General features: G+C 42.5%; 1 protein-coding gene across 1 annotated transcript in view; it reads left to right on the top strand.

Annotated features, from left to right (window-relative positions):
• SPMIP2 (sperm microtubule inner protein 2) overlaps positions 1 to 23,681 on the top strand; it is a gene marked incomplete at both ends in the record, with an annotated part of 67,506 nt that overhangs the window by 29,638 nt on the left and 14,187 nt on the right. The window contains 2 exons of the mRNA XM_079770247.1: positions 1,276 to 1,508; positions 13,825 to 13,883. Coding sequence (XP_079626373.1) covers positions 1,276 to 1,508; positions 13,825 to 13,883 — 292 coding nt within the window. The remainder of the gene's footprint in view (positions 1 to 1,275; positions 1,509 to 13,824; positions 13,884 to 23,681) is intronic.

The raw sequence follows: 23,681 nt of genomic DNA, 5'->3' as shown, positions 1-23,681 counted from the left end.
TCCCATCGGAGTACCTGGTCGACTCCAGCCCGTCTGTGCTCTGCAAATACCGAGCTCGCTGATCCAAGAGCAAAGTGAAGGAAGCCACAGGGCCAGCAGGGGTCCAGGTGACACACAGTGTGACCACAGAAGCTCCTGCCTCTGAGGTCTTTGCAATGAAGTTCCTCCTCTGAGTCCCAGCTCTGCCCGTACAATCCTGCACACGTTTTGGTCCTGGGGCCTCTGAAACTCTCCCTGGGCCAGCATCTCGTTGCCTATTTGTAGTCAGTACCGTTCTTCCCCAAAGTCTTAGCTCCTCTTTGTATTTTCACATCATCAACTTTCACAACCAAGTTTATTTCCATTATATTTCCCCAGACCTTCTCTCCTTTTTTTTTTTTTTTGCTTGTTTCATCCACTTTCACAATTCATCGATTGCTTCTTATTCATTGTCTTACATTTAAAATACCAATATTTAGCCCGGCTGGTATGGTTCAGTGGTTGAGCATTGACCTATGAACCAGGAGGTCACGGTTTGATTCCTGGTGAGGGCACGTGCCCAAGTTGCAGGCTCGATCCCCAGTAGGGAGCTTGCAGGAGGCAGCTGATCAATGATTCTCTCTCTACATTGATGTTTGCATCTTTCTCTCCTTCTCCTATTCCTCTCTGAAATCAATAAAAATGTATTTAAAAAACAAACAAACCAATATTTTGTTTTTTAAATACATTTTTATTGATTTAAAATGTATTTAAAAAACATTTACCCCTGGGGTAAAAAACATTTACCCCTGCCTTGGATCATCCCCTGTCATAAGTGGTCCTTCTCACCTGACAGTCTTCTCCACTTTCCAATTACTTCTGATATATTTGGGGGATTTTCTAATTCTTATTTCAGGTTTTACCTATCTAGATACAACACCCCCTTGTGAGGTTTTTTAATGTATAAAGTGCGTCTGTATTAAGTTGATTATAAGCAAAGTCGTTTAGTGGGGCAATGAAAGGCTCGGTTTGTGGGACCGCCTGTCAGGGAATGAAGAGCTGGTTAGCTGTGACACTGGACAAATAACCCATCTTTCTGGGCCTCATTTCCCCACCTACCACCTGGGGAAAATATACCACCTGCCTCATTCGGTTATTATAAGGATTAATTGAATTAACACGCATAAATGGCCTATAATAACACCTAGAACATGATAAAATTATTAGCTATTGTTATTTCTACCATTTAAGATAACAAAAGCATCTTTGAATAAAGTGTGGAGATTTTTTTAAGTATTTATTTTCTGTCTTTTTAAGGCCCAGATTATAAAAAGGATTATCTACCTAGAGTTCAGCAGCACACCTCATATGTAGGAGAACTGCGTCCGGCATTAGAGAAATCTGGAGACCTCGGCTACTTATGGAGGCCGGCCTCATGCGGCAGCTTGCCAGCCAGATACAAGCACGTGTATGTTGGTGAAGTCGGCTGGGGAATACCAGGGTATGATTTTATCAACAAAACGAGGCGCGAGAGTGGCTTTCACATCAAGGTACTGCTCTTAAATTTCTGTTCTTCAGAGCATACTGTTGCCTGATCTGAATGCTTCCCGGGTTTGCTTCCATAGGAAACGACATGATCTTGGTCTGTGATGGAGAAAGAATGGCATTTGAGTTTCGCAGAAAAGTAAATGTGTGAAGAAATGTACTCGCTACCACCCTTCCCGCTTAGGCCCCTTAAACCGTGAGAGGAGAGGTGTGGAGAAAATGAAGCCGTGGGTAACACAAACGCACTGGTGCTTGGCTTGGGGATGCTTCAGATTCACATGCATGCTGCGGCATTCACACACCGCCCCTCCCAGCACTCTGTTACGAGTGGGTGGTGTAAAAGCAGGCTGGGCTGGATGGACAGCGAACAGATGAGTCCCAGATCTCTGAAAGCCACAGTGTGGCTAGTGCCTTCAGGTCAAAAGTCCAGAGGGACCTTAGAAACCTTGTCTATTCCTCTTGGTGATTGAAATGCAGGGAAGAGCCCATACAGTCTCCTCTGTGGAGGAAGACAGCACAGGTGATTTTAGAAGTAAAATTTAAGCATTCTGACTTTTTTTTTCCCCCCCAAGCAGGCCTTTGCATTATCTGAAAAGGGAACATGCACTGTATCAATTAGGCAATGACTGGATTTCCTTGAATCTTAAGGCAATAGAGTACAGCCTCATACGGTCAAGTTTAACAAAAGGAAAAGCCCTTTTCTGGCCCAACCTGCACAGCAGTACAGGAGAGTGATTGGGAGCTCAGTCTCTATCAGACAGACCTGGGTTCAAATGCTGACCCTGAGGTAGGTCTGGCATGTGACCTTGGGCTGGGGAGTTGACCGCTCTGTGTCTCTGCCCCCTCCTCTCCTCATGGCAGTGTTTAGAGAGCCCGCTTCATAAAATCTCTGAATTCCGATTCTAGTTCTGCCACCTACTAGCTGAGAGTGGCCTTAGTTCCTTAACCTCTCTCTGGCTTCAGTTTCATTATGAATCTTATTTACCTTATTGGGCTGTTGTACACAGTAAACAAGTTAATATTTGCAAAGTGCTGGGAACAGTGTGCTCTATGTGTTTGCTGTTATTATTATTGTTACGTTGTGAGTATTAAATGTGAGAACACAAGGAAAGCACTAAGCATGATGCATCGCACGTGGTTGACATCCAAATCTCAGCTCTTAGCACTGGGTTGTCGGCTATCAGTACTGCGGTGGTTGTGGTTAATGTTACTTAGTGCCAGTGAGATGAAATGAATGCCCAGGTTTTCAGCTGTGTCCTGTTCCACTTAGGCACTAAAGACAAAGATCCGAAATTTAATTAAATATCAAAACTGGCCACCAGCAAGGAGAGTATAGCCCCAAGGCAAGGCAGCTGGTTGGAAGCGTCCCGAACAGTCACTGCCGTGTGGGTACCCTTTGGCCGGCGCCTTGCTCTGGAGCACAGCCCTCTGTCTGCCTGTCTTGAGTGCGTATAGCTTCTCTTCCTTTTTCATCTTTAACTTAAGAACACATTGGTCTGCTCAAATGGCGTGCCTTCAAGCATGCCTGGTCTTTGAAGCGAGCTGGGAGCCCACCAGAGATGTCAGCCACGATTTCGCCTTCCAGGAGGCGTTTATCCCATTCGGATTTCACAGGTGGCTCCGAGTCACCCTCTGCTTGGCAGCCCTGGCCTCTTAGCCCCCATGGGATTGAGTGCGAGCCATACGATCATTTTCTCTGCCAACTCGTGGCACACTCAGGAGTTGGTCTGGTTCGACACAAGCTGTCAGGGCTGTTGCTTCTCATCTCTGCACTTTCTTGGCCCTGGCATTTTGAATTTTGTTAGTAATTGTTTCTTTTCTTATTATTGGTTTTTAGAGAGAGGAAGGGAGGGGGGGGGAAGAGAGAGAGAGAGAGAGAGAGAAACACCTACACATCAATTTGTTGTTCCACTTATTTATGCATTCTTGTATGTGCCCTGCCCGGGGATCAAACCCACAACATTGGTGTATGGGGATGATTCTCTAACGCAGTGGTCGGCAAACTGCGGCTCGCGAGCCACATGCGGCTCTTTGGCCCCTTGAGTGTGGCTCTTCCACAAAATACCACGGCCTGGGTGAGTCTATTTTGAAGAAGTGGGCGTTAGAAGAAGTTTAAGTTAAAAAAATTTGGCTCTCAAAAGAAATTTCAATCGTTGTACTGTTGATATTTGGCTCTGTTGACTAATGAGTTTGCCGACCACTGCTCTAACCAACTGAACTACCCAGCCAGGCCCTTTGGGTAACAATGTTAAACCCTGAGGGTTCCTTGGACTTAGAGCTTTATAATGAGAGCAAAAAAATTCATTTAGAATGATAATACATATTAGCAAAGAACCGATATAATTTTCTGATGTAAGGCTGCTACTCTTACAAGTGTACCCTACACACTTCTCCTCGGCATCCAGTCCAGCCTCAGACTAGGGTTCCTCATCCACCCAGTGCTTCATCCAGCTCCTTCCCATCAATTAGACTTGGCGTGAGTTGATGTTTGAGCTGATAAATACACACACACACATACACTCTCCATGCATGCAAACAAGCTCCTAATTACAAGTACTGTATGAGAGGAGCGGGTAAATTCCCTGATGTGATGTAAGTTAAGGAAATGTTTTGGTCCATGTCCTGTTCGTCCTCTGGTTCTGTTATTAATGGACCTCTATCACACCCTCCGCCGTCCTTACCCGCAGTCCCAGTCAAGAGGGCACTGCTTCAGTCTAACCTCAGAGACTTCTCCGTGTCTCTCGCTGCAACACTGGAACTCGGATTTTAGGCATAAACCTTTATCTGGTGGGTTTCTATAGCATGCGCAGCTGCCCTTCCTAATTTACTGCTCCAGGTTTGCAGGAGGCTCACAGTTAGGAAAGCTCACGCCCCTCCAGTAGACACATGGAACACGGCCTGGGGCAGCTGCTTCCTACCTGGGATGGTCTCTCCTATTTGGGGCACTCAGAGGGTTCAGATCATCTGGATTTGGGTGGAAAAATAATCACTTCCAGGCTGAGTGACACGTGAAAAATTTCCCCACATTGCGGAGGTCAGTAAAAATCACAATATCGGGTTTCTCTGCTGGATCCCTTTGTGTTTAGCTATTTCCTACTCACTCGTGTGTGGGTTACAACGCCATAATGATACATGTGGGTGTAAGCCAGCAAAGATCCCTGCTTTTGTTATTATCTCAGATTTAAGAGCAGTACTTTTTTTTTTTAATGGATTGGTCTCTGCCAAGCTATATATGTTGTTTCTGGAAGAATATGCGGAGACCTTTGAAACATTTCCTTTGGTTTCAGCCCCATGCTAAATTGAGGACAATTCTGAGTGCTGCTTAGCCGGGCACGTCTTCTCTTTCCCGGCCTTTCTTTAACCCAAACCTGGACAGAATCAGTGGGCTTCCTCATGTCCACTTTCTGCTCCTGTGCGTTGACCTTGTGACCTAATGATTTAAGCCATTTGATGTTCCACAGAAACAACATTATACTGGATTTGATGGTTAACTCTTCCTAGGTATGAATCCAAAGGCAATATTAAGTCAATTAATCATGACATATATTACAACCACTATGTCATTATACAGTCTAACAACTTGAAAAATCTGAGAACTATGAGAACTATGGGAACTTATAACCATATTTACATGTAATCTATATATATAAAAGGCTAAGTGACTGACCACCCGTCCATCCAACCGTCTGACCAACCGACCAGCAGGTACATATGATGTGCACTGGCAATTTAAAAATAAACAATGGTTCGCACATGCACAATACATATAAAGCTCTCGCTGGTGCCAATCGCATGCATGTTTTAATTTTATAATAATATATATACTATTTTGACACGTAATTTTTTGCAGTAATGTAATTACCGCACAAATCTTTCTTCTAATTAATTTCCTTTCAATGTGCACGAATCCATGCACCGGGCCACCAGTACAGTATAATATAATAAAAGTAAAATCTTTGAGGCTTTGAAACTTCTGCCTCACTTTTAATTGGGCACATGCTCCACAGTTATTAAATATAGAGGCTTCTTTGGGACAGTTTTATGGACATTTGAACAGACGTCTGACGTTGAGTTTCTTGATGGCTGTCGAATAAATGGACCCTCAGCTGGTTGTTTCGTCAGACATTTTTCTCACTGTGATTTATTTAGAGAAAGTAAACATAAAACAAGCTGCCATTGACTAAATATTTACTACGTGAGGAAGGCACTGTAATTATTTCCATTTTACAGATGAGGAAACTGAGGTGTTGACAGGTGAGGGCCCTTGCCTGAGGCCTCACAGCCAGTAAATGGTGGAGCCAGGAATTGAACTCAGGCTGTGAACTCAGGACTTAGAGGAGATACAGCGCACATGAGATGAATGACAGGAAAGGAAGTCAGATCATCAGACTGAATGTGCATAGAGTATACGTTTTGTTATTATTTTTCTTTAATTGGCTGGGCTCAATTCCAATTGCCTTCTCTTACAAGTTATGCATCCTTTCTTCATGTTCCCTCCACTTTCTCCCAGCTTCCCATTCTGCATTCTTTGTACACAATGTACTTCATTTATAATATTAACATCAATTACTAGTAGATATCACCCACATAGTTGATGTAATAAGGTATAGCTTAGTAACAGTTATTTTTGAATTTTTATTTAATAAACACCTGGTAATGTTTCAAAAACAGGTGATCAAATACAATCTTTGGCATTATGGGAAGAAATAGAGAAGACAGTGAGGTCCTACCAAAGATTACCTTCTTTCCTTGTCCCAGCCTGACCCCGTGCGGTCTTCCAAACTGTCCACCTTCACACGACAGTGTCCGGGACAATTTTCAAATTCACCTGGAAAAAGAAATATTACCATTGTGGAGTTGACTGGTATGTAGACCACCAATCACATATTTCAGAATTTCTGGGTGTCTTTTGCCCTAAATTTCTTACTTACCTATAGGTTCATTTGGTTGAATCACATTCACCAATTCTGAGTCTCACAGTCCTAGTCTCCAGATGGTATGCTCAATCCAGAAAACTTTAAAAAAGATAAATAAAGCTTTCTTTTTCAACCGAGTTATGCAAGCAAAATAGAAAATAGCTTTTCTAAAATTAGGCACATCTTTGGGTTGTTGCTATTCCTCCCCCAATGGGTGTGTGTTCAGTTCTCACTTTATACTTCTTAGAGTTATTTGCACTGGTTTGTGGCTTAATGTAAAAATACTTCCATCAGCACCTTTCCTCCTGAAGTGCCTATAGCGCAATGCACTTTCTGAGGCCACGGAAGCCTTCAGCAAGGAAGTGTCACGTGCTGACCATCTGTGGGGAGAAACATCGCCTACAGAGGCCAAAGAACCTTCCCTTCAAAATAATATATTAGCACCATGCACCTCCTTATACACAGACGTTATACTTTCCCCTTTTTACAAACCTTGACTCTATAAGATTCCTCGAATAAATGGAAGGAAGTCATTTCCTTATAAACTTTTACTTGTGTCTGAACACCTGTAAATAAACTTTCTGTCTGACGCTTCCTTTCTCTAGCAGACCGGGAAAGCACCAGGGAGGCGTGCCCCTGGTGTGCGCTCCCAGCGCTCTGTGCAGAGCCGCTCCCTCGGTGAGGAATGTGTTTGCAAAGGGAAGCCCCTCTGTGGGTAGCCAGGGCCACCGCCACCTCCACATCCCGCTGGGCGCCGCAGCCCCTGCGACCCCGCTCCTCAGCTAAACAAAGGGCTTCCTCTCACTTGTTGAGGTTGCTTTATAGATAATTATTTGCAAATTGGGGGAAAATACCTATTAATTTTCATACCTGTTGTTAGGATGTAGAAGCATGGAAAAGAAAGAAGGAAAAGGGCCCAGCCGGCATGGCTCAGAGGTTGAGCATGGACCTATGAACCAGGAGGTCAGGGTTGGATTCCCAGTCAGGGCACGTGCCCCAGTTGCTAGCTCCATCCCCAGTGGGGGGCGTGCAGGAGGCAGTGATCAGTGATTCTTTCTCATCATTGATGTTTCTATCTCTCTCTCTTCCCTTCCTCTCTAAAATCAATTAAAAAAAAAAAAAGAAGAAGAAGGAAGGAAAAGGAGCTCAATGCAATTTAGAACCTAGTGGGTGATTTTATTCCTTAGTTAAGGAAAGAAGGTTAAAAATATGTCATGGTAGTTAGTAACATTTGTGGGGCTTGATGTAACATCTTGAGTCTGTGTCTTAATGTAAACTTCACCTTTTTTAAAAATTATACTTCTTGAAGTTAGTAATTAAGCATATGCCATAGGTTTTCAACAAATATTATTTGCTGATGATAGGGGAGATTCAGGGCTAAGAAAAAAATTGTATAAATTAGAATGGATTCTAATCAACCTGTGGTTTGACTCCGTATCCCAGCCCCTTTAAATATACTATCAAAGAATTTTAAAACTTGGGCGTGATTGAAGCACAGGTGCCTAAAATACCAGAACATCTGTTTTCTAAATCTGGCATTTATCTTGGCTTTTTAAGACCTTTGGGAGAAACAGTTTATTAAATATAGGGGCCCTTGCAGTATCGTCCCAGCCATGTTTCTGGGCACACAAAAAATGGCACTGAAAGTAAGTACTGTAGGAATTCATGTGAGTTCCTTCGGTTGGGGAAGAATTCATAGGAGAGTTTCTTTGTGCTGTTGAAGTATTTAGTGTGACTATTATTAGCAATTAGACTGCACAATCCCAGCCACATCCCCAATGGCTTTAGGCAAACTGAGGTTCAGATCTGTTTTATTTGACTTTGTACTGACAATTATTGATAAATAATTATTGATAGACGATTATTGATAAATACTAGGGGCCCAGTGCACGAATTCGTGCACCTTGAAAGGAACTGTGGGCCGTGAGGCTGCGGTGGGCACAGGGGCAGGTCTCGGTCCAACCTCCATGTCCCTGCCTGGCCGCCCCCACTGCAGCCCCCGGTCCCCTCTCTGCTGGCATCCCTGCTCCCATGCACTGATGGTGCCAGCTCCGCTCTCACTCGCTGACAGCGGCTAGCGATTGGGGCTGGAGCCGGGAGTCAGCAGCAGGTGCGAGCGGCAGCTCCAGTGCCAGCAGCAGGTGCGAACACTGGGCGGAACCAGGGCACAAGGGAGCAAAGAATTTCCAGTAACCACCGGAGGCTCGCCCCAATGACAGCGACCAGCGCCCCGCCTTGGTCTGGCACCCCCACTCACTTACTCCAACATCCCCCCCGCGGCCGACGCCCGCCATGCTCCATGCTCTGCTGCCTGCTGCCAACACCCGCCATCTTTCGCACATGCCTCCTGGTGGTCAGTGCATGTCATAGTGACTGGTTGTTTGTTTGTTTGGTTGTTCAGTTGTTCCGCCATTTTGTCTATTTGCATATTAGCCTTTTATTATGTAGGATGGGAGATAGAGATTGAGATTGCTTTTTTTCTCATACAGTGTCATTGTTAAGAGACCAAGTTGCAGAAGAGGAGAAATGAATTTTTAAGTAAACAAATTTTTAAGTAATGAATTTTTAAGTAATCTAAATTAATTTTAGATTCATTATTATTCTACTCCTAGCTTATTCAGTAGTCATTTGAAAGCTATTTGCCACGTAATTTTTCATTGAAACTTGGTTCTACTATTACTGTTCACAATGCCTGAACTGCCACCCCTAGTGTAATTCTGTATTCTGAGGCTAATTGGACAATTAACTTGGGAGAAGCACACTTTTTCACCTTTGAATGAACAATAGTGCCAACATCTTAGAAAACTCCAAGGGTGAGAGCAGTTGCAAAACAGGCACTTGATTACATTTCAGAAACTGAGCACTGAGTACAAATAGAGACTTAGGAAGCTGTTGAGTAGCTTGAATAGTTGAATCCTCTCAGATTTCAGACTCTGGTAGGGATCATCAACAAGTTCTGAATAAAGGCTCCTGGCAGAACGATTGGTTACGAATCCTAACAATTCCCCACAGAATGAGTTCTAATCTTGCTTTCAAAGAAAATCCTAGTGTATCTTGAATTATGGGAATACTATTATGAATAATAATTATTCATAGTAATATATGAATAAGGAAAACATCTATGTCCCTGGAGAAGTACAGAGAAAAAATAAGTATTAGCCTTCTCTCTGAGCATAAGTGAGGCAACTTAGTATGCATAATGCTTTTCAGGGTAAATCTATGTGTACGGCCTTAGTGAAAAATTGAATGTGACATAAGTGAAAGTAGCCAGTTGAAAACCTTTTCATTTTCTCTTCTCTCTCTTTGCATGCTATCTGTCTACCTACTGTTTTTTATGTCTCAGTTTTCCCATCTATAAAATGGGGATTGTATTAGTTTTCTTACCATAAATTTAGCTGCTTTAAAGCAACACCTTTTCTATAGGTCAGAAGTCCTGGGAAGGCAGGGTCAGGTTCTTTGCTCAGGTCCCACAAGGCTAAAATCAAGGTTTTAGTTATTATGTCTCTGATCTCATCTGAGGCTAGCGGTTTCTTCCAAGTTCATGTGGTTGTGGCAGATTTTAGTTCTTTGTGGCTGTAGGTTGAGGATCCATTTCTTTGCTGGCTGTTAGTCAGCGGGTGGCCATTCTCTTCATCTAGAAGTTACCACGTGGCCTCCTCCATCTTTAAAATCAGCAACAAAAAAATCTCCCTCATGTGAAATCCCTCTCTCACTAAATCTCCCTTGCCAGTAAGAGTTAGGCCCACTGAGGGTTAATCTCCCTTTCTTAGTCTGCTGATTTGGGATCTTAATTACATCTGCAAAATCCTTTCACAGCAGTAAAGTTCCTGGATTAGTATTTGGTCGAATGCCTGAGAGAAGGTAGGTATACCAAGGAGTGAGAATCTTGGGGGATCTGTCTTAGAATTTTGTCTACCCCAGGGATAATAATAATATCTTGGAGGATTGTTAAATGGATTAAGTGAGATATGTGAGTAAAGCACTTAGCATAGTATCTAGTGTAATGTCTCAGTAAATGGGATTTAGTGTCATTAATACCTATATACACTCCATTTTCCTGCCTACATGGATTTTTTTAATTATTTGGATATTTCCACACACACAAAAAAACAAACTCACAAAACCTATTGTTTAGTCTATGTGCTGAAAGTTGATGTATGTTTTCAAATTATTTAAAAACAGTGCAGTTAAAAAAAAAAGAGAGACCAGAATGTAATTTATATTGGTGCACATATATAATATGTCATAAAATGAAGTATGAGTCTCTCTGCATTGTTCATTTTTTGCTTTTTAATAAGAAAAATGCATCTCAGAATCCATGCCTTAACCACTGACATTTTTCAGAAAGAATTGTTTTGTTTCTACTCATGCTCTGAATATAAAATGAATACTTTAAATGCCCCATTCACACAAAGGCCTTTCTGCCCCCTTGCTTCCTTCAACAGTTCAAGTCTAGAATAGGCAGCATTATGCAAGCTGGTGATCCAGCTTCAACAAAGAGAATGCTTCTCACTGACTGTGGGAAGAAAGACACCTAAGGGGTTAACAGTAATATTTTGCAAATTGAGGTAAGTGAAGGAAAAAACCCTATTAGCATAAGAAAAGGTAGCCTTAGGGGATTTTCCACTCAAATGTTTGGTACTAAGAGCTCTATGTTACAGAGGAGGATGGAGAAGAGAAACCCTAGTGTCTATGCATTCTTAAAATGCATTGCCATTGTATTCATTCTACTGGAGAGAAAGACCTCATAGTTATAGAGATGGGAAGTGGTTCTTTCTAGTAAGGAAAGTCAAAATTAGATATATTAACGAAATTTTTATGATGTTATACACTAATACATAGGAGAAATGGGGAGGGGGGGAGGGATCTGCTATTCTGTTTTAAGAAAAGTCTTTCCAGATTAAGAAGATGCAATTTTTTTGTTATTAAAAATGTGAATGAAGATCACAGAAGATCATCCAAGTCCTGGAAAATTTGTCCAGAAGCGATAATAAAATTATTTTTAAGTCTATTGATAAGGTCAATTTTCAGGGAATCAATGTGCCAGAAATCAATTGAAGAAATAAAATTATGCCATGACCTTTCCATTATACAGATGATGACTTTTCAAATTTTCTGTGGAATAGTGGGGAAACCCTGCATTAATATCTCAATTGTCACTTCATTTATTCTACACATGGACATTAAAGAGCCAGAAGTGATCAAGATTTCAGGTCTTCATCCCCAAGTAGATGACTTAGGTACACAGATCTGCTTTTCTAAAACAAGTAACTCTGAAGCTCTTGATCAGGAAAGTTATTCTAAACCAAAGCTTGAAGGGGGGAGGGGGGGGGCAGGGAAGGGAAAGAATTTAGAGAGGGAGGGGAGGGAGGGAAGGAGGGACACACACACATACACACACACACACACACACACACCAGGGATCCAACCCCCCAGGTATGTGCCCTGACAGGGAATCAAACCCCTAACCTTTGGTGCTTGGGACCATGCTCCAACCAACTGGGCCACCTGGCCAGGGCAAAGGAAAGATTTTTTAAAAAGTACTAGGTCATTCCTCTGATGTTGAAATTATCATAATATGATTTGCTACTTTGTATGAATATAGCACTCCAAATCAATACAAACAAAAAAATGCATTCCAAACTGAAGTGAAATATGTTTGATAATCCATATCATTGTTTCCCACCCCAGGTATGGAAAACTTAGAAATGATTACAGACCAAAACCTTGTCATTGTAAATGTGACACCCCTACCCCCCAAGTTTAGGCCTAAGATGTGCCATCCACTGACTGGTGCCTGGGGAAAAGGAGGCAGTATATAGAGGTCACTTATTCAGTGATAATAGATAATTTCCGTGTACTCGAGAGGGTGAGGGGATTTTTTTTTAATGTGAGAACTGGTTCTAAGCTGCCAAATATTTTATCAAATTATGCTTTTCTGAAAGGAGTTTCCAGATCTACACTGAACCACAGCTATCTATGTGTAATTCAGCTCTTTCCTACAATATTACCACCACGTTTTCTAATTCTGTGAAGGTAAAGTGAAGAGACCTCAACTCTTTGAGTCTAACTGACCAATAGTAGTTTCAAAAGCCTGTTTATTTAGACACGGACTCATAAAGAGAGAAAGGAGCCCAGAGATCACTGAAGACGCTCTTCTTGCTACCCAATACTTTTACAGAGATAGAAAGTAAATCACATAGGATCATATTTATTTCACTTGTACCTTTTTCTCCTCAGTTCAAGAGTCAAAATTGAAACAGACTCATAGATACAGAGAACAGATGGATGGTTGCCAGATGGGAGGGGTTTGAAGGGATAGATGAAAAAGGCAAAGGGATTAAGGCGTACAATTTGGCACTTAAAAATAGTCACAGAGATGTCAAGTACAGCATAGGAAATATAGTCGATAATCCTATCTAATGAGGGGATATGCTAATTGACCTCACACCATCGCAAAAGATGGCGCCCACAGCCAATAAGGAGGGAATATGCTAATTGATTGTCATGCCTTCAAAGATGGCGGCGCCCACAGTCACAAGATGGCGGTGCTCTGTCCCCTCAGCCCCACCGGGGCAGCAGGTTTACAGTGGGGCCTGGCCTGCCTGGCCAGGCCTTGCTGCACCTGTCTCCGGAGTCCCCCAGCCGCCCAGGGCAGGCCTGAGGTGCAGGCAAGCCTCAGATGGCGGCTGCCCAGCCACTCAGGGCTGGCCTGAGGCACAGGTAACCAGGGTGAGCCGAGGCTTGTGCTGCCAGCAGTGGCAGCAGCAGAGGTGTGATGGGGGCGTCGCCTTCCCCTGATTGCCGGGTCACCTCCTGCCCATGAGGGCTCCTGGACTGTGAGAGGGGGCAGGCCAGGCTGAGGGACCCCCCTCCAGTGCATGAATTTTCATGCACCGGGCCTCTAGTATTGTAATAACTATGTATGGTGCCAGGTAGGTACTGGGAATATCAGAGAGAACACTTTGTAAAGTATATTATTATCTAACCACTATGTTGTACACCTCAAACTAATACAAAATAATATTGAAGGTAAACTAATTAAAAAATGAAATAAAATATACTTTTGATAATTTATAATGCAAATTTAACTTTGTTTTGGGGAAAATTATGCCCAACTATGAATGAGACAACTGATGATCTCTGTTTTCTTCTCAAAAAGAAAAAGTGGTATTGTCATAATTTTAGTTTACTTGTTTTCAATGTGTACTTATTCAAAGAATTTGAATGGTGCAGTACTTTTATATAAATAGATTAAAAATGAAAAAAATCAAAACACCATATTCTTGTACCTGAATTTAGCATTTCCTATTTAATTTCCTACCCTCACTTCTCTTTTGATTAGGAACATGTTGGTGCCTTTTGAACTTGGAATTCAGATACATTAACTTTCTTCCTTTTACAGCATAAAGAACAAAGACGAGCTGCTAGTGAAGCAATAAGCCACAGATACCAAAACCCATGGTAAGCACATATGAATGATTTTTCAATTAATTCGTTTCCTTCCTAAATTCATAAAAGCGTTACTTTTTAAAAAACTTTTAAGTATATTACCGCTTCATTTCTTTTTTATTCCAAATAAGCACAAAATTTTCACTATCTTTAGATTTTAATTAAAAGGAGGAAATGGGCAAAGCCAGCATTGACTATAGGGGAGAAAAAGAGAACCAGCGGGACTGGATGAGCAGGGTAGCTTTTACTATATAAATACTACTTTCAGTGGAAAACAACAATATAATTGTTTTGGGGGGAAAAAAAAAAGAAGAAAAGAAAAGCTCATGTCATGCAGTTGGCCTAGAAACCATCATAGTGGGTAATCTTGGTTAATAAATGGAATCCTACTGAAGTCACACAATGGCTTGAATTCACGCTATCTCGAGGCTGCCTGTAACCTAAATTAAACATGTCTGGCTCAAGGTATGTTAAATTACAGGGAAAGAGTACATCTAGGCTTGTCACCTGGATGTAACATATAATCCGGATTCCTAAGAGGGGAAGGATCCATCAGCACGGCTCTACAAGACTTGGGATTTAGTAATGTCTTTGTTGGCCTTAGCTTTTGGGTGGCAAGGGTTTCTGGAGCCTAATTCACGTCATTTTTCACTGTTGGAGGATACAGCATTAGTATGTGCAAAATGAACGGATTGTAGGCTCTTTCTGCTATAACACAACAACACAAACTGAACCAAAAAGAGACAGACCCTCCACCCCTATGTCAAAAGTCTACTAGTTACTACAACACGCTCTCAGGACCACAAAAGATCTCATTAGGCAATTCCTATCACTTATACATGAAGCATAGCCTATGTTTAAAACCATAAGGAAATAGTTACAATTTATTGCACGTTAAACACACGTTCTCATTAAAATATCCCACTTTGCTCAGATAATATTATAAGCATCTACCTACAAATGTGCTACAAAAGATTTCAAGCAACTCCCCCCCCCCCCTTGAAAAAACACATTAAAGGCCACTGAAAATCAAAGAAACGTCAACAGGCATTGGTGATATAAGTGTGAAAATGTGCTGCATTTATTTAAACATAAAAAACTTGTTAGAAAGTATCTGAGAAATATTGAAGCTTGGAACATTTCCCATGGATGAAAGAATGTTGGCAGCATTCATTCCAGGGAATATGATACAGATTGTGCCAGGTCATGAGGATTCAAAACATTTATGAAAATGACCTTGTACTTAGGGGACTATAGATTCAATTGGAAATTTGGATATATATAGGTAGATAGATATGAAAAAAATAACAAAACTAATTTGCATATGTTGAGTGACAAATTAATAATGATAGTTATAACTAGAAAAGTTAAAACCAAAATTTTTTTAGTGTATTGATGACCCCCTGGGCTAGTCAGTAGCCTCTGGCTCAGGTCCTATTTGTAACTAGTTCAGATGTCAATCATCTAAAGTGCTGCCTCCCTCTGGAGACTTTCCACACATCCAAGTGCTTAAAAGACTGGGAAGATGCTCCTGAATAGGCTACTGACTAGGACAGGCCCAGGTGTGCCCACTCCCTTGCATTCTCTGAGTGTGACTGAGGGCTGTCTCTTTCCCGGGCAAGGTTAGTGCTTAGCCTCCCAGTTAATTTTCATGTTCTGACTTTCTTAGTCAACAACCATCACTCACTAAATTCAGCACTTCCTGTGTTTGAATCAATGCTAGGTCCCGTGGACACAGTGGTGAACAAAACAGGCCCCGTATAGGCCCTTCTTGGAACTTGTATGCTAGGGGAGGAGAGAGACATTAAACAACTAAATGACTTAGGAACATTATTCTGTGTTTGATGCTTTTTAATGAAAAATTTTAAGTACAATGTAATTCATGCTTGTGGCAACAAATCAAATAACATACTAGTTAGCAGTAGATCAAGAAAAAGTTTATATTCTGCTCTATTCCACCCAGTTTATGATAAGACATTTCATTACAAAGGCTATTTATGGGGTGTAAAGAGGCTTTACTAGGGACATCTACCTGGACTGAGGATCGGAGAAGTGCTCACCAAGAAGTAATTGTTAAACTGACTTTGAAAAGGTGAGTATAAGCTCTTTCCTGGCAGAGGGAACAACATGCACAAGGCCCCGAGGTAGGAAAGAACATATCAAACTAGGACCAGTGCAGCTGACGACAGAAACCAATGGGAGGATAGCAAGGCGAGGGTCAGGTTTTGCAGGATCTTGTGTCCAGATTAGAGAATTCGGATTTTAATCTAGGAACAAAGATAATTTATTAGAAGATGCAAAAAAAGAAGCAACATGATTCAAATTTTTTCCTAAGATCACCAGAATATTGGAGTCCTCTGTGGAGAATGGATTGAAAGGTGACAAGAACAGTAATAAGAAGATGCACTAGGAAACTATTTCATTTTTAACAGGCCCATCTTCCATTTTCAGTGTGCTTTGCAAACGGGCCAAAATAAATAGTGATTACGGAGGGCTGTGGGAAGGACGAAGGATTTGATGGAGCTTTCAAAGAAACTTGGGCTTTACATACATAGAAAAAGTTTTCTATAATGATGGGGAGTTAGAATGTGTTCACTACTCGGATGAAGCAGATTTTAACATCATCTTAATTGGATTTCAGAGGTTCAGTTACATGACCAAGGGCCCCAGGGCCCCAGAACTAACATTTCACTCCAAGTAGACTGAGTCCATTAACACGGGTTGGGATCTGGGCTTGGATGTTTTTAAAGGGCTCCTCAGGTAATCTGATGCACATCCAGGGTTGAGTACCACTAGTGAAGACTGAGAAAAGATGGGGACTGAGCCTTGGGTGGGGGCAGGGGTACCCACACGGAGGACAAGATGAATGAGGGCCACTAAAGCAGAAAAGGAGCTTAACAGTGGGGCCCTTCAGACAACAGAAGGCTATAAAAAGTCATTGAAGAATTTTGAAGGAAAAGGAAATTCAAGAAAACAATAACAGACAAATATGTGGTCTCAGAAAAAAAAAAACATTGTAGGAAGACTAGGATGATTTTAGTCAATATAACCAATGCTAAAGAATTTCTGTCTGCTGACATAACGGAGGCAAAATCCTCAGTATTTTTGAGACTAGAAGTCCAGTAAAGGACAATTACAGGATTTCCTCCATTCTGAGACGTACTTTAAAAATTTTAACTTTCTTGAAATCAGGATGTGTTTTATAATAGTTTATAAGTGTAGTGTACAAACCTGGCTCCTCTTTCTTTCCTCCCATGTAAACCTGTTACTAAATCAATGGTGTGCCATACAATGTATTGCATCCTAATAAAAGTATACTCCAACAAACGTTAAACGAAGAGCTGCTACTAGCCAGGTGCTCAGAACATTAAAAATTAATAAGCGGAGCTCAGCGGGAGTGGCTCAGGGGTTGAGCATTGACCTATGAACCAGGAGGTTACGATTGGATTCCCCATCAGGGCACATGTCCTGGTTGCAGGCTTGATCCTCTCTCATCATTGATGTTTCTATCTCTCTCTCCCTCTCCCTTCCTCTCTGAAGTCAATAAAAATATTTTAAAAATTAATAAGCACAGTCCTCACTCTCAAGTAGCTCCCAGACTTTCAGGACAGACTGACACAAACAGCACATTTCCATACAATGTACATTGATGGAGAATGATTGCAGTAATTGTGTGTGTGTGTAAACTCTTTTTATTTCCTTCTGAATTGAAACATCCTCTTGTGCTAAATAACTGAAGTTTCTCTAGATATGTGACTTGATGGTTAACTCATTTTCATACAGTTGTTTGCGATTGGTGTTTTCCAATTTATACACACAGTATTTCTAATTTGAACAAAAAGAATAAAAAGCACAGATAGGAAATGGACAACCAGTTTACCGTCCAATTAAGAGGCCATAAGAGAATGTACAGCAGTGGATGGACAAGGCTTTTTGTTTGTTTGAAGATGTAAGGACTGCGGTGGAAGTTACACACCATTACTGAAAATTGCGGGGCATGGAAGTATCTTGTTTTTCTTTTTCCCTTGACACAGTGCTTGGCAAAATGGGGCATTCAATACATATTTGCAAACTCCAGTCCTTCTTGTCGTCATAACAGCCCAAGTTGGTATCGTTCTGGCTGGAGAAGCTGGAGGAGTTCAAGTCGTGATGACTTCCTGGGAGAGACCAAAGTTAAGCTGGTTTTAGAAAGAAAATTTTAGGAAAATCTCTGGCTGTCTCCTTGAGTGAAAATTTTATCCATGCAAATGAAAGAGTTGCTGAGATTATGAAACCGACAGAATTACTCACGGGTAAGCAGCATTCCATAAAGGAGCTGCCGACAGGCCTCTGACCTAATGTCACGACCAAGTTGCCTCTTTGCCAACTGGGGGCTTGAAATATTTGCCACTTATTTGCCGGCTTATAGATTTGTCTTGAGAATGATGTCTTAAGGAACTTCAAGTTCCCATAATCTTCCATTGTCATTAGATGGGGGTGTGAAGGAGGCTGTCACCTCCCAGGTAAGGACAACCAAACTGGATGTCAGCCATGGAGGGGAAGAGCCACGTGAGCATTAAAGGATCAAATTAACCACAGCGCCGCCCCCCCCCCCCCCCCCAACTTCTCACTTACTCGAGAGTCACAGAGACACAGCTCTTTTAAAATATGTTTTTATTGATTTTAGAGAGACAGAGAGGAAGGGAAAGGGAGAGAAACCTCAATCGGCTGCCTCCTACACGCCCCCTACGGGGGAAGGAGCCTGCAACGTGGACATGTGCCCTGACCAGGAATCCAGCTGGTGACCTCTCGGTGCATGGGACAACGTTCATCCAATTGAGCCACCCCAGCCAGGGCCTGAGACACAGCTCATGTTAGAGTGTTGGCTCTCCCAGTTGCCTTGACATATTCATAAGATTTGTTAGTGAGCACCCACTGTCACGAGGTGCACAACATGGCATAGCTGGAAGAGTGCTAAATCAAGAAAGCTGGTTTCACTGGGGATTTATCTTTCCCAAAGAAATAATAGAGGAGATGCACAAAGTTTAGCTCCAAGGAAGCTCCAAAGTGTTTGCAGTAATACAAAGTCAGAAATAACCTACCACCCCTCCCCTCAAATAGGGGATAGTAAGCAGTTATGAATCAGTAACTATACAGAGATTAAGAGCAAGAGTTTAAGTCCCAGCGTCACTACCTATTAGCTGTGATATCTTGGAGTTATTTAAGCATTTTATGCCTCAGTTTCTCAACCTTTAAAATGATGGTAACAGGATCTACTCCGCTGGGTTGTTGTATAGGCGTGTTGTTATATATACAGCACTTAGAAAAGCACTTTGTGCATACTCAGTACTCAGGAAATAGTGTGACCATGTCATTTACCACTCAAAACAGGACACTTGGGAGAGCAAAACAGGACAATAATTGAAATGGTCACAAGGAAACTATGCTGAGAAAATCAGGCCACTCTATTGATAAATGTTATCTATGAATTAAATAAGTGAAGTACACTAAAATAATGTAGCAAAATGCATCTATTGAAATTCATATTGTATTTTTAGTTAAAACAAATCAGTACAGAGATTCAAAACAGGTTAGACATTTCATACTATATATCTGAGTTAATCTCCCCAAAGTAGAACAAAAAGTCCAAGTGATGGGAAAAAATAAAAGAAAAAATATGAACATTAAAAAATCAATTACAATTAAATTAGTCTAATCTCTAACTAGTAAGAGATGAGAGGAAACAGAAGGAAATCAATAATACAAGAAGATTTCTCAGAAGGGAGTAACATGAATTTCCAGATTGAAAGCCTCCACCAAAGTAAATTTTAAAATCTTAAATTGTCAAGGCTATGTCACAATGAAACTTCATTATACTGGGATGAAGAGACAATTCTAAAGCCTTCCAGGGAAAAACTAGGATATATTTACAAAGGATCAGGAATCATTGTATATACAGCAATACCAGACTCTAGAGACTGTGAGGCAGTGACTCCCACGTCGGACAGAAAGTGACTTTCAACCTATAATTCTATAACCAGCCAAACAATCAAGCAGGAAGGTAGAAAAAAGACATTTTCAGACATGTACTTGCTAAAAAAACAAAACAAACAAACAAACAAAAGAAAACCACCTCAAAGCATTTTTTTTTCCCTAGGAAGCAACTAGAGAATATTATCTAGCAAGACAAGGGGGGATAAATAAAGGAAAGAGAAAGGAATATTGATCCAAGAAACAGGAGTCACGTGACAGGCAAAGGGAATCCCCAAGATGGCCTTAAAGGAAAGTACCAGGTACGTGACCACGCAGGGAACTAGAGGACTACCGATTCCGACAGGAGCGGGACCAGTGAGGACTCCAGAGTGAACACGTGTTCTGTACCGATTTGGGTTAAGTTCCAGAAGAACCAAATAAGCTAAAAAGTGGCTGCATTTGGGGAAGAGAACATTGGCCAGGGAGCAGGGAGAAAGGGAATTTTTAAAAAGTATTATAAGCATTTTATTACTGCTTACATGCATTATGTACCTGGGCCTAAATGATTACATTAAACTTGAAAAAAAAATTAGCACTACCTTAAGCACAATGTTCAAGTGTTTTATTTTGGTAAACACAATACTTATAAAATGGGAGAAATAGCAATAGTCAACTATGATTTTAGTAGCGAAGGACTCCTAAGTTGAAAACATTCTGTTTAAAACCAGGACCTAAAGCATTAAAAAATTAGTCATTGCCCTGAATGAACAGGGCGTTCTGTTTCTGCAGAGGTGGAACGTGTGCTTGTGTTTGGCCCGCATTAGGCGGCGCCCAGAGAATGGCCTGTTTTATTCCGTAATGAAATACTGCTGCCAAACCAGGTTGTTAGACCAGCACAGACTTAATGACAGCCACGATTTAAAATATATTGGTACAGAAATGCATGTTTTTCTTGGAGCTGTTTTCCTCAAAACAGCCATCAACCTTGACAGCTTTCTATTTTGAAGGCCGTAGCGCCTGGCACAGTGGAGGGATCTCCGTGAGCATTAAGTAGCAAAGTTCTGGGAATTTTGGATCATCAGCACCCGTTCCTACTTTGGCCCTTCAGGTCTGTAACTTAACAGCAATCTTCACATTTCCTTCCCCCAGCCTCCTCTGCCCTTCAGCTGGGCGGGGAGGGAGGAGGGCTCCCAGAAGCTGTGGGTGCCGTAGGGTCAGGCAGAGCTCCCGTGTCGCTGCTGTGCCACACAGGTAGTTGGTGCCCAGTTATGATAAATACACAACTTCCAACTATGTGCCAGGCACCATGCCAGGCCTGGGTTTTCAGGAGTGAACCAGACGGACCCAGGTCCTGCTTCCTTATAGCCTATCAGAAGCAGCCTAGCATATGCTTGATAATTTACTTGCAGGAGGCACAGCAGTATTTGTTGTTGAATGAATGAACATTGCTCATCTCAGGATGGAGAACTTAGGACAAAAGGATAAGATGCAACCATTTGAGAAAAACTACTGTTTTTGAGAGAAAAAGTAGCTGAAGAAGGGACAGTGCTGGGATTCTTAAGAAGAAAACTTACCAGGCTGTCACTTGCCCAGATGGGGAAAAATTCAGTTCATTTCAGAATGTGGCCCTTCACGGCAAATTACTCTCATGTAATTGATGAGCTAAACGGACATCAAAGTGCGTTAGAAAGAAGCACTGTCAACCCACTGGCCTAGCATCTCAGCATTTCACACATCAGAACTGTGGCTCTCAGAGGCTGTTTCAGGAGACTAGGGCTACTGACAAAGCAGACGCTGCAATGACCACCAGCTACAAATAAACAGAGGGGCTAAGCTGTTAGGCTCAGGCAAATGGACTTCATGTACTGAAAAGAATGCAAAACAAACAAACAAACAAAACAACCTGTTACAAATATTTGGATTGTTGTTATTTCTCTATTATCTATTCAATTTTGTAAAGCCACAAACATGTCCTGGTCATGGTAATTTCAAACTTTCTTTTATTACCAAACAAAAAGTCAATCATATCACTTAGCTTATATCTATATTGCCAGATGAAACAACAACATCGTAATCATCCATTCCATTTTTACATGTTACTATCATTTCTGCTTTTTTTTTGTGTGTGTGTTTTTTTTAACGTTTCTTTTAAGACTGCTGATAATTTCAGATTTTCATAACTGGAAGGTCCTATAAGCAAGACTTTAGAGTTGGACCTAATTGGGTTAATCCCCTTATTTTATGAAATGTAGATGCTCTCTGCACCTCAGTTCCAAGGGTAAAAAGGAGAATGATAATAGCTACCACCTGGAGTTGTCTTGAGGATGAAGTCAACGTTATGTAAAGTCCCCGGCACGGATCCAACACAGAGAGGGTCTGAGGATACAGAGGTCAGGCTGTGGCATTAAACCACAGTTGAGAGATTATAAGTATGTCATCACTTTATCTTTTAACTAGAGGCCCAGTGCATGATTTAATCATGCACCTGGTGCACCAGCGGGCTGTCCGCCGGTGCCCCAGGCCTTCCGAAAGCCTCCGGCGCTGCGGAGGCTTTCGAAAGGCCTTGCGCCGGAGCAGACAGGCGGCCAGGTCCCCCGCTTTGGCCTTTGATCGCGGGGGACCTGTCCGGCTGGCTGTCCGCAGGCGCCCCAGGCCTTCCGAAAGCCTCCGGCGCTGCGGAGGCTTTCGAAAGGCCTTGCGCCGGAGCAGACAGGCGGCCAGGTCCCCCGCTTTGGCCTTTGATCGCGGGGGACCTGTCCGGCTGGCTGTCCGCAGGCGCCCCAGGCCTTCCGAAAGCCTCCGGCGCTGCGGAGGCTTTCGAAAGGCCTTGCGCCGGAGCAGACAGGCGGCCAGGTCCCCCGCTTTGGCCTTTGATCGCGGGGGACCTGTCCTGCTGTCCGCAGGCGCCCCAGGCCTTCCGAAAGCCTCCGGCGCTGCGGAGGCTTTCGAAAGGCCTTGCGCCGGAGCAGACAGGCGGCCAGGTCCCCCGCTTTGGCCTTTGATCGCGGGGGACCTGTCCGGCTGGCTGTCCGCAGGCGCCCCAGGCCTTCCGAAAGCCTCCGGCGCTGCGGAGGCTTTCGAAAGGCCTTGCGCCGGAGCAGACAGGCGGCCAGGTCCCCCGCTTTGGCCTTTGATCGCGGGGGACCTGTCCGGCGCCCCAGGCCTTCCGAAAGCCTCCGGCAGCCATGGTACAGACGCTGAGCTCGCGGTGCCAGAGGCGCCGCGAGCTCAGCGTCCTTCTGGCCCAATCAGCTACCCCGGCCACCCTGAGTCCCGCCCCCTGCGCCTCCTGCTGGCCCAATCGTGGGCGTAGCGGAGTGATGGTAATTTACATATTACCATTTTATTATGTAGGATGTTGCCTCATACTTATAATATGAGCCTCAAGAGCATCTTGTACTTATCCTTCATAATTCTAATTCAGTTTTCAATGGTATCACTTTCGTTCTTTATTCCATCCAGATTACGGAGAAGTGGAGTACCCAGGAAATAAGACACAGTTCCTGCCCTCACAGAGCTTACCAGATAGTGGGAGGAAGAGACAGATAAACAGATACTTATAGTAGGGTATATCAGGACGCACGCAGTGATGGAAATATGTGGTCAACCAATATGTACTGATTACCTATTTGTGTCTAGCACTCTGCTTGATGCTGGGTTTAGATATTTAACAAAGTGTAACCACTAAGTGTAATGCCTGTTACAACAGGGAGTATTTTAGTGGGCACAATGGAAATATATATTTGGAAATCTAAACTTGGAGAAGGGGTCAGAAAAGCTCTCTATGGTCCCCTGAGCTTGGAGGACAGGTAGGAGTCAGCTTCTAGAGTTGCTGTATTTAGGTTCCAAGATGCTCTT

This window comes from Cnephaeus nilssonii (assembly GCF_951640355.1).
Source record: "Cnephaeus nilssonii genome assembly, chromosome: 5".
Classification (NCBI taxonomy): Eukaryota; Metazoa; Chordata; class Mammalia; order Chiroptera; family Vespertilionidae; genus Cnephaeus; species Cnephaeus nilssonii.
The sequence above is the reverse complement of the archived record's forward strand: the minus strand, read 5'-3'. Positions and strand labels throughout refer to the sequence as shown.